The sequence below is a fragment of the Geospiza fortis genome, unplaced genomic scaffold (assembly GCF_000277835.1).
Source record: "Geospiza fortis unplaced genomic scaffold, GeoFor_1.0 scaffold468, whole genome shotgun sequence".
NCBI lineage: Eukaryota > Metazoa > Chordata > Aves > Passeriformes > Thraupidae > Geospiza > Geospiza fortis.
This window is the reverse complement of record NW_005054502.1, coordinates 322,991-337,206: the sequence shown is the minus strand read 5'-3', so window position 1 is coordinate 337,206 and position 14,216 is coordinate 322,991. Positions and strand designations below refer to the sequence as shown.

At 42.0% G+C, this 14,216-nt stretch overlaps 1 protein-coding gene across 1 annotated transcript in view; it reads left to right on the top strand.

Moving 5' to 3' along the window:
- PTPRT (protein tyrosine phosphatase receptor type T) overlaps positions 1–14,216 on the top strand; it is a 345,910-nt gene that overhangs the window by 48,354 nt on the left and 283,340 nt on the right. The window contains exons 2-5 of the mRNA XM_031063401.1: positions 2,221–2,492; positions 7,336–7,417; positions 10,876–10,991; positions 13,662–13,836. Of these exons, the coding sequence (XP_030919261.1) occupies positions 2,221–2,492; positions 7,336–7,417; positions 10,876–10,991; positions 13,662–13,836 (645 nt within the window). The remainder of the gene's footprint in view (positions 1–2,220; positions 2,493–7,335; positions 7,418–10,875; positions 10,992–13,661; positions 13,837–14,216) is intronic.

Sequence of the window (14,216 nt, the reverse complement as noted above, 5' to 3'; positions counted from 1 at the left end):
TCCTTCAGCTTAAAGCCATTCCCTCTTATCCTGTCGCTCCATCCCTTGTCCCATGTCCCTCTCCAGCACTCCTGGAGCCCCTGTAGGCACTGGAAGGTGCTCTAAGGTCTCTCTGGAACCTTCTCTTGTCCAGGTGAGCCCCCAAGCTCTGCCATCCTGGCTCCAGCCCTGGTGGATCTGGGTGTCCCCCTCAGCCTGCCCAAGCCTGGCTGGGTCAGGTTCCCAGGCTGCTGCCTCAGCTGACAGCCTGTGCTGCCTCTCCAGGCCTGCTGGCACCTGGGCTTGCTGATTATAAATGTTCTCAGCTCACAGGAACTGAACCCAAATGTCAAAACTTGGTTTCTCAAAAGTTTAGTTTATATGAGTAGATTTTTAAGAGTAGTGTGTATTCATTACATGCTAAAGAAGAGGGTTTTATGAACAGAGTTACATCAGCAATGGGCATTTGTCAGGATCCTAATTTTTAGACCAAAACCAGAAAGTTTGGATTCAGCTCTAACGTTTCTCCAAGTTCTTTCTGAGAATCTGGAATTTCTTGACTTGGGACCATTTTGTTTTTTGTTTTTCCTGCATTTCCACTGAAAGGCAGCATTGCCAGAGACCATCTTGCCTATAAATTTTCTTAGAGTCTCTTCCTCTTCCCCAGCTGTGCTTGCATTGCCCTGGAATTTTCCAAGGTCTTTAGAGTGTGTAACTTTATTAATTATTTTTTTAAATTGACTTCCTCCTGTTGATCCTTTACAAAATGAATGTATATCATATAAACACAGGGGGAAATTTTTTCTAGGAGAAAGTTGCTTGTAGCTGTTATAAATTCATAATATCTGACTTGACTGCACAGAATTGATCCAAATGTTTGCCTGGCTCATCTGAGTCACGTGCTATGGTGAGGAAAACAGAAAGTCAGTAGGTCAGAAGTGAGGCAGGGCTTTTCAAACTCAATCTTCTGTGAACTGCAAGAGGCCAGCAGACAAACACATCTGCAGTGTGGCTTGGCAGCAGCATCAGAGCCAGGAGTGTCAAGAGGGCTGTGTTTGATTAAAAATTATCATGCCTGGCTGCTGATGCACAGATTCCCCCTGCCCCATCACTGTGTTTTCTTTAGTTCTGAGTGTGAGTGTCTGCACCCACATAAAGGAGATCCTGTAACCAGAATTGAATCAAATAACTCTCATCATGTTCTCCCTTATTGCTGACATTTGTCACCTTGATGCATCTGTGAGGAGATGAGTGGAGACACAATGTGCTATAAAATAACTGCTTGATGAAACCACATGTGAGTTCAACATTGAGTGCCACGCTTAATATGATGCAGACTTCCAGATTAACAAACTCATAAATTGCCTCAGTATACATTTCCCTCTCTAAATTCAGCCTACCCTTCCCTCCCACATGAATTATTGTCCTGTTGCATTATCACGAGTAAAGATGTTGCTGTTCTGTTGTCAACCCTCACTTGGTTGGGCTCTGAAAATTGGGGTTTTCTTAACCTGACCTTCAAATATTCAGGTGCCAGGGTTCACAGGTATGGACTGGCATGAAGGATGTTGGTTGATGCAGGCAAATGTTGGCTGAGAGCTTGCTCTGTTGTAGGTTTTGTGTTGAATCATAGAATCGTTAAGGTTGGAAATTACTTCTATAGATCATCAAATCAACCATCAACCCAACACCATGCTCACCACTAAACCACATCCTCAAGCACCACATACACACATTTCTTGAAAACCTCCAGGGGTGGTTGCTCCTCATTCCATTCCAGTGCTTTCCAACACTTCCCATGAAGAATTTTTTCCTAATACCCAATCTAAACCTTCCCTGGTGCAACTTGAGGCTGTTACCTCTCATCCTGTCACTTATTCCCTTGTACTGAAAGTGCCTTTGGGGCACGGTGTACCTGGTTGTTGCTTGAAGTGGGAATGTGCTTTTGTTTAGAGTGACTGTGTGATCACAAGGTGATAAAATAATACAAGCAAGCCAGCATTTCTATTTTGATTTGCAAGTTATTTAATTAAAGTGGTTCTAGCTAGCCCTGAATCTACTGGTGTATATACCCTGCAATTTTAATATCCTTTCTCTCCCTAACAACTGGCACCAAACAGCTGCTTCCCTCAGAGGAAGGTTTGTTTTGTGGATGGTAAAAGGCTGAATTTTCGAACGGAGCTGTTCACACCAAAAAATCCAAGCAAACCCACTCTGTTCTCTTTTTCCTTTGCCCTGCAGGCTCCTTCATGATGGTGAACAGCTCTGGGAGAGCATCAGGACAGAAAGCTCACCTGCTGCTGCCCACTCTGAAGGAGAATGACACCCACTGCATCGACTTCCACTATTACCTGTCCAGCCGCGACCGCTCCAGCCCCGGCTCCCTCAACGTCTACGTCAAGGTCAACGGGGGCCCCCAGGGCAACCCCATCTGGAACGTGTCAGGAGTGGTGACTGAGGGCTGGGTGAAGGCAGAGCTGGCCATCAGCACCTTCTGGCCACATTTTTACCAGGTAGGGGTTTGTAACATTTTTCCCTCTCTCTCCTTTGGATGTGTACTGTTTAGTTTTGAACATCGACACCTCCCTCCCTGATTTTTCCTCTCAGTATAAATTCACCTATAGTGGATATATAGGCAGCTTGACTATTTCTTTCCTCCTCACTTTTTTCTTTAGTTTTTGGCAGGCTACACTGATGGATGGGAGGCAATTATTGACAAGACCCACTTGTGGTGAAATTGCCGCTTGTATTGGCACTTTCCGTGGCACTGTGGGACTGCAAACAAAACAGTTTCTGTATGTGTATCTGTACTCTGCATAAATCTCCTTGGATTATTTTTGGACCATGGTCGGTTCCATAAGAAGGAACATTTTTTGACTTGGCTTTGCATCTTGTGCCCATACAAGGGGTATAAGGACATAAGGTACTAATAAATTCTTGTACCATGGTATCATATGTGGATATTCTTCACTAGATTCTCAGCTCCTCCTCTTTCTAGCACAGCTTTATTTATTCTGTTAGAAGATTATTTTTTTCAGACAAGGACGAAGCCAAGGAAAATAATGGCTACGCTATTTTTTTGTTATATTAGTTTTACACCAACTTATTAGTTGTTTGCTTCAGACTTCATGTGGCAACTTTGCAGCCATTTTTTTTAATTTCAGTTGGATTATTCACACACAATGGACTCACATACTGCTTTTTACTGGTTGAAGGGGTACTTTTGTCTTGTTTTATATTCAAGACACACACCAAAAAAAAAAAAAAAGCCTGGGAGGTAATTGCATCCTAAACCTTGCAGGAGATTTGATGTCCATGTGATACTAATAAAAGCCGTGAGTGAGACAGGCACTGGGATAGAATGAACTATGAAAAGGCAGCAAATAGTCTGTGTATAAAAACCAGCAGGTAGAAAAGCCTCTCTTTTTCTTGCTTCTAATAACTGGGTAGGAGGTCTGTAAAATCTGAGCTGGAGGAAGATGCTTTAATGCTCTGCCTCTGAAAGAGTTGTGGATACCAGCAGAATCCACAGAGTGCACCAGGCGGGCAAGAAAGAAGGATAAAGAGATGCAAATGTGTGGAAAATGGTGTTTTAAGGGCAGTGCACAACTTGTGACTGTTCTGAAGGCACACTGGAGTGCTCCTACTCCATTCATATTAACATGATCCTGAGCATGAAGCAGAATTTGCTTCATCCTTGGTGCTCCACAGCGATAACAGAAATGATCTTTCATCCAGAAAATCGGTGCTTGAAAAACCTGCAAAAGGCAGTCTGATCTCACACTAAGAAGGATCCTGCTCTCAGATATATCAATAGGAGGCTTCCTGAGCCTCACTTAGGTCTTTTACAAGTACTTTGGCAGGTCAAGTTTGCTTTTCTTGAGCAAAAGAATCCTTTAAATCAAACAAGAATTTTCTACTGAAGCACAAAACTGAATGGATTGGAAGGCAGCAGTACCTGCCCAGGAGTACTTCCTTCCTAGAAAATGCAAGGGGCTTCTTTTTAAATTTGTGATGAGTGATAGTGATGTTTCCTTCTGGTCATCCTTGTATTTTTGTTCCTTAAGCATGGCTTTTAAAATTTGAGATCTGTCCTGGATATTATGGGGGTCTGGTAGACTGATTTCAGCCTCTGGTTTTATAAATCCCCTTGTTGGTGGTCTGTAGTCCTGTGAGTTTCTACATTTAAGGAAGGTTTAAGAAAAAGTAAAAAGAAAAAAAAAGAGAACTTGAAAAATTGAAGAGGAAAATTATTGGTATTTGCCAGCCTAAAGTAACACTTCTGCCTAAATAAGTCCAGAGGTGGGAGGATGACAAAACTTGGGTGTGTTGCTGCCTGAGAAGTGTCTTGTTTTTCACACTCATGATCTAGAATGTGCCATTGCAGTGTTATTTAATAAAATCCTGGCAGGGCTTGTGTTAGAAGGGACCCCAAAGATCATCTCATCCCATCCCTGCCATGGGCAGGGACACCTTCCACTGTCCCAGGGAGCTCCAAGCCCTGTCCAACCTGGCCCTGGGCACTGCCAGGGATCCAGGGGCAGCCCCAGCTGCCCTGGGCACCCTATGCCAGGGCCTCAGCACCCTCCCACTTGCCATTTCTTTGTCAGCTGTAAATCAAAATTGCTTTCCTTGAGAACTCTCTGCACACAAGAAGCCTGACAGCCTGTTCTGTATTTTGAAAAGACCCCGCAAAACCAACATTTTCCCTAAATATTGAACTCTTCATCAGGCAAAATGTTAATTATTCTCCTAATGCACAGAAACCACACCATCCTGGACTGGGATGTGCACCAAAAATTCAGCCAGGCAGAACAATCTGAAGCTCTTTGCCTTGGTCTGAGGCTTTGTCAAGTACTTTGAACTTTGGAGATGTGGCTAGTGGAAAACTGGGATCCAAAGCAGCTGCCAGAGGTTGTGTTTTAGGTCTGTGCAAGGGTCATAGGAGTCATCTGGCTGCAGAAGCACTTAGCTGAGACAGAAAAACGTGGGGAGATTTATCATGTCTACCCTGGAGTTACTTGTACTTGGATTCTCAGCCTGCAAATGTTTTCCAGCGTAGCGAGAAAAAGCTCTAATGGTTCTTGGAGAAAGGTAATACGTGTAATCTTGAATTACTGCTTGCCATAAGGATGAACTCAGTCCCACAATGCACCAAGGGCAGCACTAGAGCCTGCCAGGAAGGTGTTTTTTTGATGTATAGCAAGGAATGTTATTGATCCATGCCGGGAGAAAAGTGTTGTAGCACAACAGATGAGCTGGGCTAGGCTGCTAACACAGACATTGTTGGTAAATCACAGCTGCAACGGGGGCTTGTTCAGTGGGAAGGAAACATGAAATGACTTTGTGTTTGCAGACCGCAGGAGCATTAAAGAATGCTTTTTTAAGAGTGAAGCTTTGTATTTTTTCAGTTGTATTCGTTTCTGTGGAGTTTTATTAATTAATTAGCATTATTAATAATGCTACTTAATTAATAAGCATTATTAATTGCAAAACATTGCCTGTCTCAACCATCATCCTGCATTTCCAAGTGAATTGAAAAGGACATGAGCAATGCAAAACATTGCCTGTCTCAACCATCATGCTGCGTTTCCAACTGGATTTAAAAGGACATGAGGGACACTGAGCATGAGATTTGCAGCAATGGGCCCCATAAACATTTATTCCTGCCTTTTCCCCATGTTGAGGCTCAATTTCCTGTTTTCAGGAAAGGCTGAGTGCTTCCATGCTTCTCACTTTGATAGGGATGAGATGCTTCAAAATCCACAAAAAGACAATAATGTGTAAGTTTGAACTAGGAAAGGGCTGGGAATATCTGAGTGTAAAGCAGAACAGAATAAAATAGTCAAACAATATTGCTTGAATTGAGAGGAGTCCTCTATTCAGGGGATTCTGCACCAGTGGACAGGGATTTTTTAGAGGCTGAGTTGGTTATTATTAAGTCAGACTGTGCTGTATTAAAGACCCTGCACATGCTGGTAATTAACCAAAGCCAATTCTCTGTGTGTTGGTGCTTACTTTTGCCATCCACTCATAGCTGATGCCAGTGCCTTGGAGAACTTATCAAGTTCTTGACTTGCAGATAATTGAGAATTACTTTGTTGTGGCTTATGACTTGTCACAAATGCAAAACCAAAATAAGATTTTGTAGCTGTAATGTTGCACTTGAATTCAGGTCTGAAGGGAGTTGCAGTAGAGCCTTGCATGACCTTCCCAGTAAATGTAATTTTTATAATGAATGATATTTAATTGCTAAAGTAATTATAATTTCCATACTAAAGACTCCTGTTTTATACTCTTATTTTATACAGTCCCTAAAAAGCTTATCAAGGACCTTGATAACACAAAACACTTGCTAATGGTTTTTGGATTACTTTATCTTCCAGTGGCTTGCTTCTTCCTAGTATTTCCTGGGCAGCCTAATTGTTGTCCAGTCCCCTCTGGAGGAGAACTTTGTTTCTGCATATTATTAGCTCCTGAGCTTGTCTTTGCCTGTCTTTATGCCTTTTTTTCCTTATGGATGTATTTCAGGAGATCTTATATCTGACTGTGTTTTGAATTGGGGGAAGAGATCTTAGGAAGTCATGAAAACATAGTCCTTATGGATGTATTTCAGGAGATCTTGTATCTGACTGTGTTTTGAAGAGATCTCAGGAAGTCATGAAAACATAAGAAACCATGTTCTGGAAGCCCAAATGCAAAGAAAAATGAACATCAGCAATTCTGTAGTTAGAAAGGATATTTTTGGACTATTTTTATCCTGGGCAATATTTGGACAGTTGAACCTTTTACTGTATTAAATCTTTTGATGAAGGAGATAAAGAAGAGGCTGAACAGTGACAGGCTGGGAATGCCAGCTCTTATTTAGAATAAAAAGAAGTGTTGAAAAGTGGTTTTAAATAGTTAACTCTGTGTTCTAGTAGTGAATTTTAGAAGCTACAAATGACTGGAATGCATGGACACTGATTCAGGAAGAGAATTCTGTCCTGTGTAGTGCTTTCTCCAATCTTCCAAGGCATACTGAGAACAAGATAGCAAATTATTATCCACCTCATGTTCTTGGACTGGTGCTTAAGAGAATATAGGTGTGTGCATATACCCAGGGCACTTACTGCTTTTCCAAATCAGAGATGCACAGAGCTGTCTTCAATCCTATTGAATGTTGCTCTAATCCTTTGTTTTGCTTCCCCAACAGATTTGGTATTGCATTCACACACTGAATTGCCCTGGTATCCCTTCATTGTTAATAAAATGCCTTGAATGACTCAGACTTGGAATAACAGCAGAATGTGGTGACTGCTGAAATTACTGATGCAAATGTTTTTTCTCAGATTTTTTTTTCCTTTTGTATTTCAGGTGATATTTGAGTCTGTCTCTTTGAAAGGACACCCTGGGTACATAGCTGTGGATGAAGTCAGAGTCCTCGCCCATCCCTGCAGTGAGCACTCTTTATTTTTCTGACTGTACCAGCGTGGTGTAGGCCCCAGTTTGTGTCTAAAGGAGAGGTTTACCCAGTTGGGTCAGCACTGAAATGTCTTGTCTCCCTCCAAGACCCCTAAGGACAGTCAGCCTTGCTTAATTTCCTATTTTTGCAAATTGTACAAAAGGCAAAGCTGCTCTCGGTTTATGGCTAGTAGAATTCTCTCTTCTTTACTTGCTAATAAACTGATAGTTTTATTGTTTCTCAATCTTATTGCTGGAGAAAACAATCTAAAATGCTTCTCATAATAACTTTTGAAAAGAGCAACCAAACAAATTGTTTCAGTGTTTCCTTGGTAAGAGGCCTGTCCTAAAGGTTGGTTGGTTTCAATGTATTAGATCTGCTCAGAAAGCCGTGCAGAGATTGAAAATTAATCTTATTCAGACACTGCACTTATACAGGAGTAGAAACTAATGTAAGTTCATTACACTATTCAAAAATGTTAGTGCTGCATTTATTCTATTGCAGACACAACAATAGGCTGAGATTTATTTACTTTTTTATGTTTAAAAAACATTGTGCATCAGTCTTTGAGCTTAAACTTGTTTGGTTCCTTTACCCACCTTCAGTGGGGCTGGGGGACTTTGTATATTTTATGGATGTAATGTACAGTTCCATGTAAAGATCTTTTTTAACAGCCCCTCTATCTGGCTCACTGTTTCGGTGAGTCAGTGACAGCTGCTCACAAAAAAATGATGGATCTTATAGATGGAGTGAAATCAACTGTTCTTGCTGTGATCAGAATGTCAAAGAACATCTGCCATTCAATGTGACAGACATGGTTCTGCTCAAGTTTAACAGGACATTTCTGATAACTGCAGTATGCTTAATTGCTGCTTAAGTAAATTATATTTGTATATACCATGTGCTCATTGCTCAGGCCTTTGGGTGCATTTACTTCATTAAGGAATACTTACAGTCTGTATTAACCAGATGTTGCTGATAACTGGCAGCATGCAGACAAATCCCCAAATGCTCTGTGCCTTCCACAGTGTGTTGGGTGATTGCTGGTCCCTTCACTGGGACAGAGGCCACTAAACAAACCCTGGGGCAGAGCCTCAACAAGAAAATGATGGGATTTAAAGCAGTTAGGCAGGATGCTGTGTTGTATCCCTGCTTAATTAAGTAAACTGATTTTGAATCCGTTTCTTCAAGTATATACAGGTCCTGGTTAAAATTAAATGTATTCTTGGTGACTCAGCAACAAAATGTTTGAAACAGAGTTGGTTGGTTGGGGTTTTTTTCAATCTGTTTGCAACCCCCAGCATGCAGAGCTCATTGCAAGCTGAAGTTCTCTGCAGTCTCTGTAAATGCTGCTCCTGTCTGGTTCCCAGTGCTGCTTTTGTTGTTCAGCGGTGTCAGTCACCAGGGTGAACGTCGCCCACGTGTTCCCTTCCCTTGTGCAGCCTTCGCCCCTCAGATTCCTGTTACAATTGTTGTAAATCAAAACACGGGGGCAGTGAAGCTCCTGGTGACCCTGGAGGTTACTGAAATCATTGGTCTTATTTCTTCATTTCTGCTTTACCTTCACAGATGACAAAGGCAGGCAAACCAGTCAGCAAAAAGCAGTGAAATGCCCCTAATGACACAGTAATACAGAAAAATAAATGTATTGCTGGTGCTGCCTCTTGTTTTCCTTTGTCCTGTGAAGCAATACACTGGAATATCCTTTTATTTTTTTTGCTAAAAGCTCATTGGCTCTGTGTGAATGAGTCCTTGCCATCACAGCACATCTTGCTCCAGAAGCTGGGCAGACCCAAGGACCAGGATGTTGGCATTGATGGGACTCCACAGCTTTGTATTTGTGGCTGACTTACAGCTGCACACCTTTAGGCTGCAGGCACAAATATTAGAATTATCCTGAAATACCCTGTAGAACATTCTGAATGTCACCCAGAGGGAGTTTTCCAGTAAAGCTTGATGCAAATCCCTTCTGCCTAGAAAGCAGGATGGTGCAGAGTCGCTGTCCCTGTCCTTCAGGAGCTGTCAGTGAGCTGTGCTGGATGGGGCACAGCAGCAGATAAAAACCTTTGGCATGGTGTATGAACATGTGCTCTCTGTTCATGTGTCAAACACTTGTACATCAAGTTTCAGCCATGCATGCCCACAGATGCCCACTTCCCTTTAAAGCTGTTTCCTCCAACAGAAGAGAGGTTCTATTGTCCTCTGAAATTATATATTTCAGTGTCTAATCATACTAGAAAATGTGTAGATATTGTTGAAAAACACTGACCTTTTAGGTGTTTTTTCAGAGTATCATACTAAAATTTTTCAAATGATGCACAAACCTTTTTCTGCAAGAAAATAGTTCACTTAAAGGTGTTGCACTTGCTGCTGTAATCTTGTTTATACTTTAAGTAAAATAGAGACCTAACTCAGTCTAATATTTAATCAAAAAGATAATCCTCTCATCTAGTTTCGTTGTGAAAAAACCCCGATGTCTGCATTTTTAATATCACTGGTTTAATTTTGAACTAATGCTGAATTTAGTGTCAGCAAAACATTGATATCAGTGATCTTAAACTAAGCCAGTGATACAATACTGTCAGTTAAATGAATATTTCATTTAATATCTGATTTGATATTGATGAAGCATTATTCTAAAGGTCTAGGACGTATTTGATAGTCAAGAAAAGAAAAAGAATAAAAGACTCATGTGAAAATGGGGTTTGGGTCAGTCATGCTTGACAAGCACAAAAGCATTTGACTTTTTTTGACCTTTTTAGAAACATAGTTTTCTGAAGAAAAGAGATGACTCAATTACTCTTTATAGCAGGCAATAAGAAATTGTGCCAGTGACCATGAACTTGTGATTTGATCCAAATCTGTATTTTCAGAGGTGCCAGGCCACCTTTTCCCATCTCCATCACCACTTCTCCCTACAGGGAGCAGTTCAACACCCAAGGGGCAGCTTTATTTTGCAAAGCCACTATTGCCAAGGCTTTGCTGGTTGTTTGGGTGGGTGCAGCAGGGGTGGTTCCTGCCTGGCTTTACTCTTGCCATCCTCTGTGACGGTGTTCACAGGGGTTTTTGGATGAGGGAAGAGACAAGGATCTGACTCCATGTGTCAGAAGGCTTGATTTATTATTTTATGATATATATTATATTAAAACTATACTAAAAGAATAGAAGAAGAATTTCATCAGAAGGCTAGCTAAGAATAGAAAAAGAAAGAAAGAATGATAACAAAGGCTTGTGTCTCAGACAGAGTCCAAGCTAGCTGACTGTGATTGGCCATTAATTAGAAACAACCACACGAGACCAATCACAGATGCACCTGTTGCATTCCACAGCAGCAGATAACCATTGTTTACATTTTGTTCCTGAGGCCTCTCAGCTTCTCAGGAGAAAAAAAATCTTAAAGAAAGGATTTTTCAGAAAATATCATGGCTACAATCCTCTGCCTCTTTTGTCAGGAAAAGCCCCTCATTTCCTGCGGCTGCAGAACGTGGAGGTGAACGTGGGGCAGAACGCCACCTTCCAGTGCATCGCCGGGGGAAAGTGGTCACAGCACGACAAGCTCTGGCTCCAGGTAAAGCAATGGATTTTTGTGGTTCATTTGGGGCTTTCTTTGCTTTTGCAAGTGAAATAAATAGCTAGAGAAAGATTGGTGGTGAGGCAAAATCTTCTCATCAAGCTCCTTTGAAGAGCTGCCGTAAATTGCTTATAGGTGAGAGTTTGAGGTGACAGAGTATGGAATTAGGAGACAGAAAAACGAAAAAATGGCCAGTGGCAGCAAAATTCTGGTTTCAGAATGCCTGTGTACCTGTAAACAGTCATCCATAAAGCAGAAGAGTGAGGAAGTGGAACAGTTCTCTTCTGCTTTATTATGCCATCTGCTTTCCTTTCACCCTAAAAATGTTCTCAGCCTGGAGTCAGTGATAATTGTTAAGAAGGAAATCTCCAAAGTCTGAAATTACTTACCTGGGTGGTTAAAATAGGCAAACCCAGTTTGCACCCAGCTCTTCTTGCTCCCAGTTTCCCTTGGCTGCATTGACAGCTGATTTGGTTTTTTCCTTTTTGTCACTCACTAAAAGACCAAAACATTCCCTCCCTGGATATTTTATTTGCAGTCTACTGATCAAACTTGTCTGGGTCCTGTTCTTCTGGTGGGTGCAGCAAAAACCTTGGGAATTCACTGTCAGTGTTAGAATTGACATCAACCCCAACATCAGCACATGGGGTGTGTGTTTCCCAGTGAAGGACAGAATAATTTCTCCTGCCCCTTGAATTTCTCTGATATGTTGACACCCAGCATTACCATTCCAGAAGCTTTTAAAACTGTTGAGTTCCGAAATGTTTAACTCCTAAACAAATTAAGAGGATTCTTGTTGCGTGTACAAAAGGGCAACGTAATTTGGAGAACACTAAAGCCAGTCCAAAAGTTTTATTCTCAGCTTGGAATGATGTTCCAGAGGGTTTGATCACCCCATAGTTGTAACATCTGGGGTAGACAGGAAGGGCCTTTGTAGTCACATAATTACCAGATCTTATCAAATTTTATAATTGACTTCAGGCATTTTAAAAATTTAAAAATAACATTTTCAAATCTAGCTTAAATCAAGGAATTGGCTTATCTAATAATAAAAATTAAAAATAGTACTGGGAAAAAGGCTTAAGTTGATGAGACATGTAGTTGGCATTATATAAACATGATTTTATACTCAGTAAGTATGCTCTCATCATAGCTGTTCTTCTAAAAATTGCATTTTTAACTTAAATTTATTTACATATGGTGTATGTCTAGCATCCACTGAGATATATTTTTGACTTATTTTATCTTTTTTTGGTTCTTTCATTAAAATATTTCCCCAGTTACAATTAGATGTGTGCAAAAACAATTCTGACCTACAGCAATATGAACCTTCCCTATGAGAAGCAGAGCTGGGGAGGAAAGAGTTGCTATTGTTAATGAAAACCTGCTTTCCATTCTCTGAAACGACAACATTTAATGAAAATAGCCTTGGAAACACCTCTAAAAACTGTTTAGTGGAAACTGCCAAAACAGCAATGTGTTTTTCTTTAAAATTCCTAATAAACTGGACAAATGAGCAAGTTGAGGTGTTTATACTGTGGAGAACAATTTCTGGCTAATTCTTCGTCTGTCTCTTTTCCAGTTGGAAAAACGTGGTCTGGCATTGGTAGAGAGGTTTATTGGGGAATGCTGGATATACAAGGATGTCTGCTCATCCAACCAATTTATTTAAATTGGCCCAGAATCAGAGTTTTGCATCTGAAAAGGCCAAATTTACAGAATCTGTTCATTTGTAGTGTTTGTAGGTGAACACAAAGCCTTCAGCTCTTGTGTTTTCACATCCAAGCCGGGCCTCTAATTACACTGGGTGGAAATGCACAGCGGCAGTCAGAGCCACCCCTCTGCAGCCTTTGCAGGAACTAATCTTAGAATTAGAGAATATCCTGAGCTGGGAGGGACCCACAGGATCACCCAGGGCAGCCCCAGCCCTGCCCAGACACCCCAACAACCCCACCCTGGGCATCCCTGGCAGCTCCTGGAGCTCTGGCAGCCTCGGGGCTGTGCCCATTCCCTGGGGAGCCTGGGCAGTGCCAGCACCCTCTGGGGAAGAGCCTTTCCCTGGTATCCAGCCTGACCCTGCCTGGCACAGCTCCAGCCATGCCCTGGGCCCTGTCCCTGTCACAGAATTCCTACTCTGACCAAGCCAAGTGTCCTCAGTGTCCTGCCCCTCATATGGGTTCCCTTCCAGACGCTTTATTCTCTTTGTATCCTTAGGACGCACCAAAAGCCCAGATATTTAATATCTAAAATATTAAATAGAAATGCAAACTTATATATATCATAGAATCACAGTTTTGGGTTTGAAAGGGACCTTAAAGCACACCCAATCATGGGCAGGGACCTACTATCCTAGGTTGCTCCAAGCCCCATCCAACCTGTCTTGGACGCTTCCAAGTATCCAGGGGAAGCCACAGCTTCTCTGGGCACCCTATGCCAGGGCCTCATCACCCTTACATTTAGGGCCCAGCTCACACAGCCCTGTGGATTTCCTGAGGGAATGGCTGAATTCTTCCCTTGAAAAGCTGTGCTTGTCCAAAACCTCTCCCAGCAACGTGAACGCGGAACTCTCACCTATGTTAATCACCCCAAGGAGCGACTGACACACGGACGCACCAACACCTAACCTGCCTGTCTCCATGATGGCATTATTTCTCTCTGCCCCTGCAGCAGTGGAATGGGAGGGACACAGCCCTGATGGTCACTCGAGTGGTCAACCACAGGCGTTTCTCAGCCACGGTCAGCGTGGCCGACACGTCGCAGCGCAGCATCAGCAAGTACCGCTGCGTCATCCGCTCCGACGGCGGCTCCGGCGTCTCCAACTATGCCGAGCTCATTGTCAAAGGTAGGAGCAGCAAACCATGTTCGTGCACAAGAAGTGTTTCCTCCCTGTCACTGTCATATTTTCTGAAAAATCTCTTTGCCCAGGATTTCTTCTCCTGGGAAGTTGAGAAACGTCAAAGAAAAATGAACAGTGTTTGATTAGCTTCCTCTGTGTTTTGCTACTTTGGAATGTGGCTTGGACATTGTTTAGCAACTGGTTATTGTTTTATTAGTTTCATGTGAATTGTTTTAACTTAATGAGCAATCACAGCCAGCTGTGTCGAGGCTCTGGAGATAGTCACAAGTTTTCATTAGTATCTTGTTAAGCCTTTTGTCAGTATCCTTTCTTTATTCTTTAGTATAGTTTTAGTGTAGCACAATATATAATATAATATAATATAA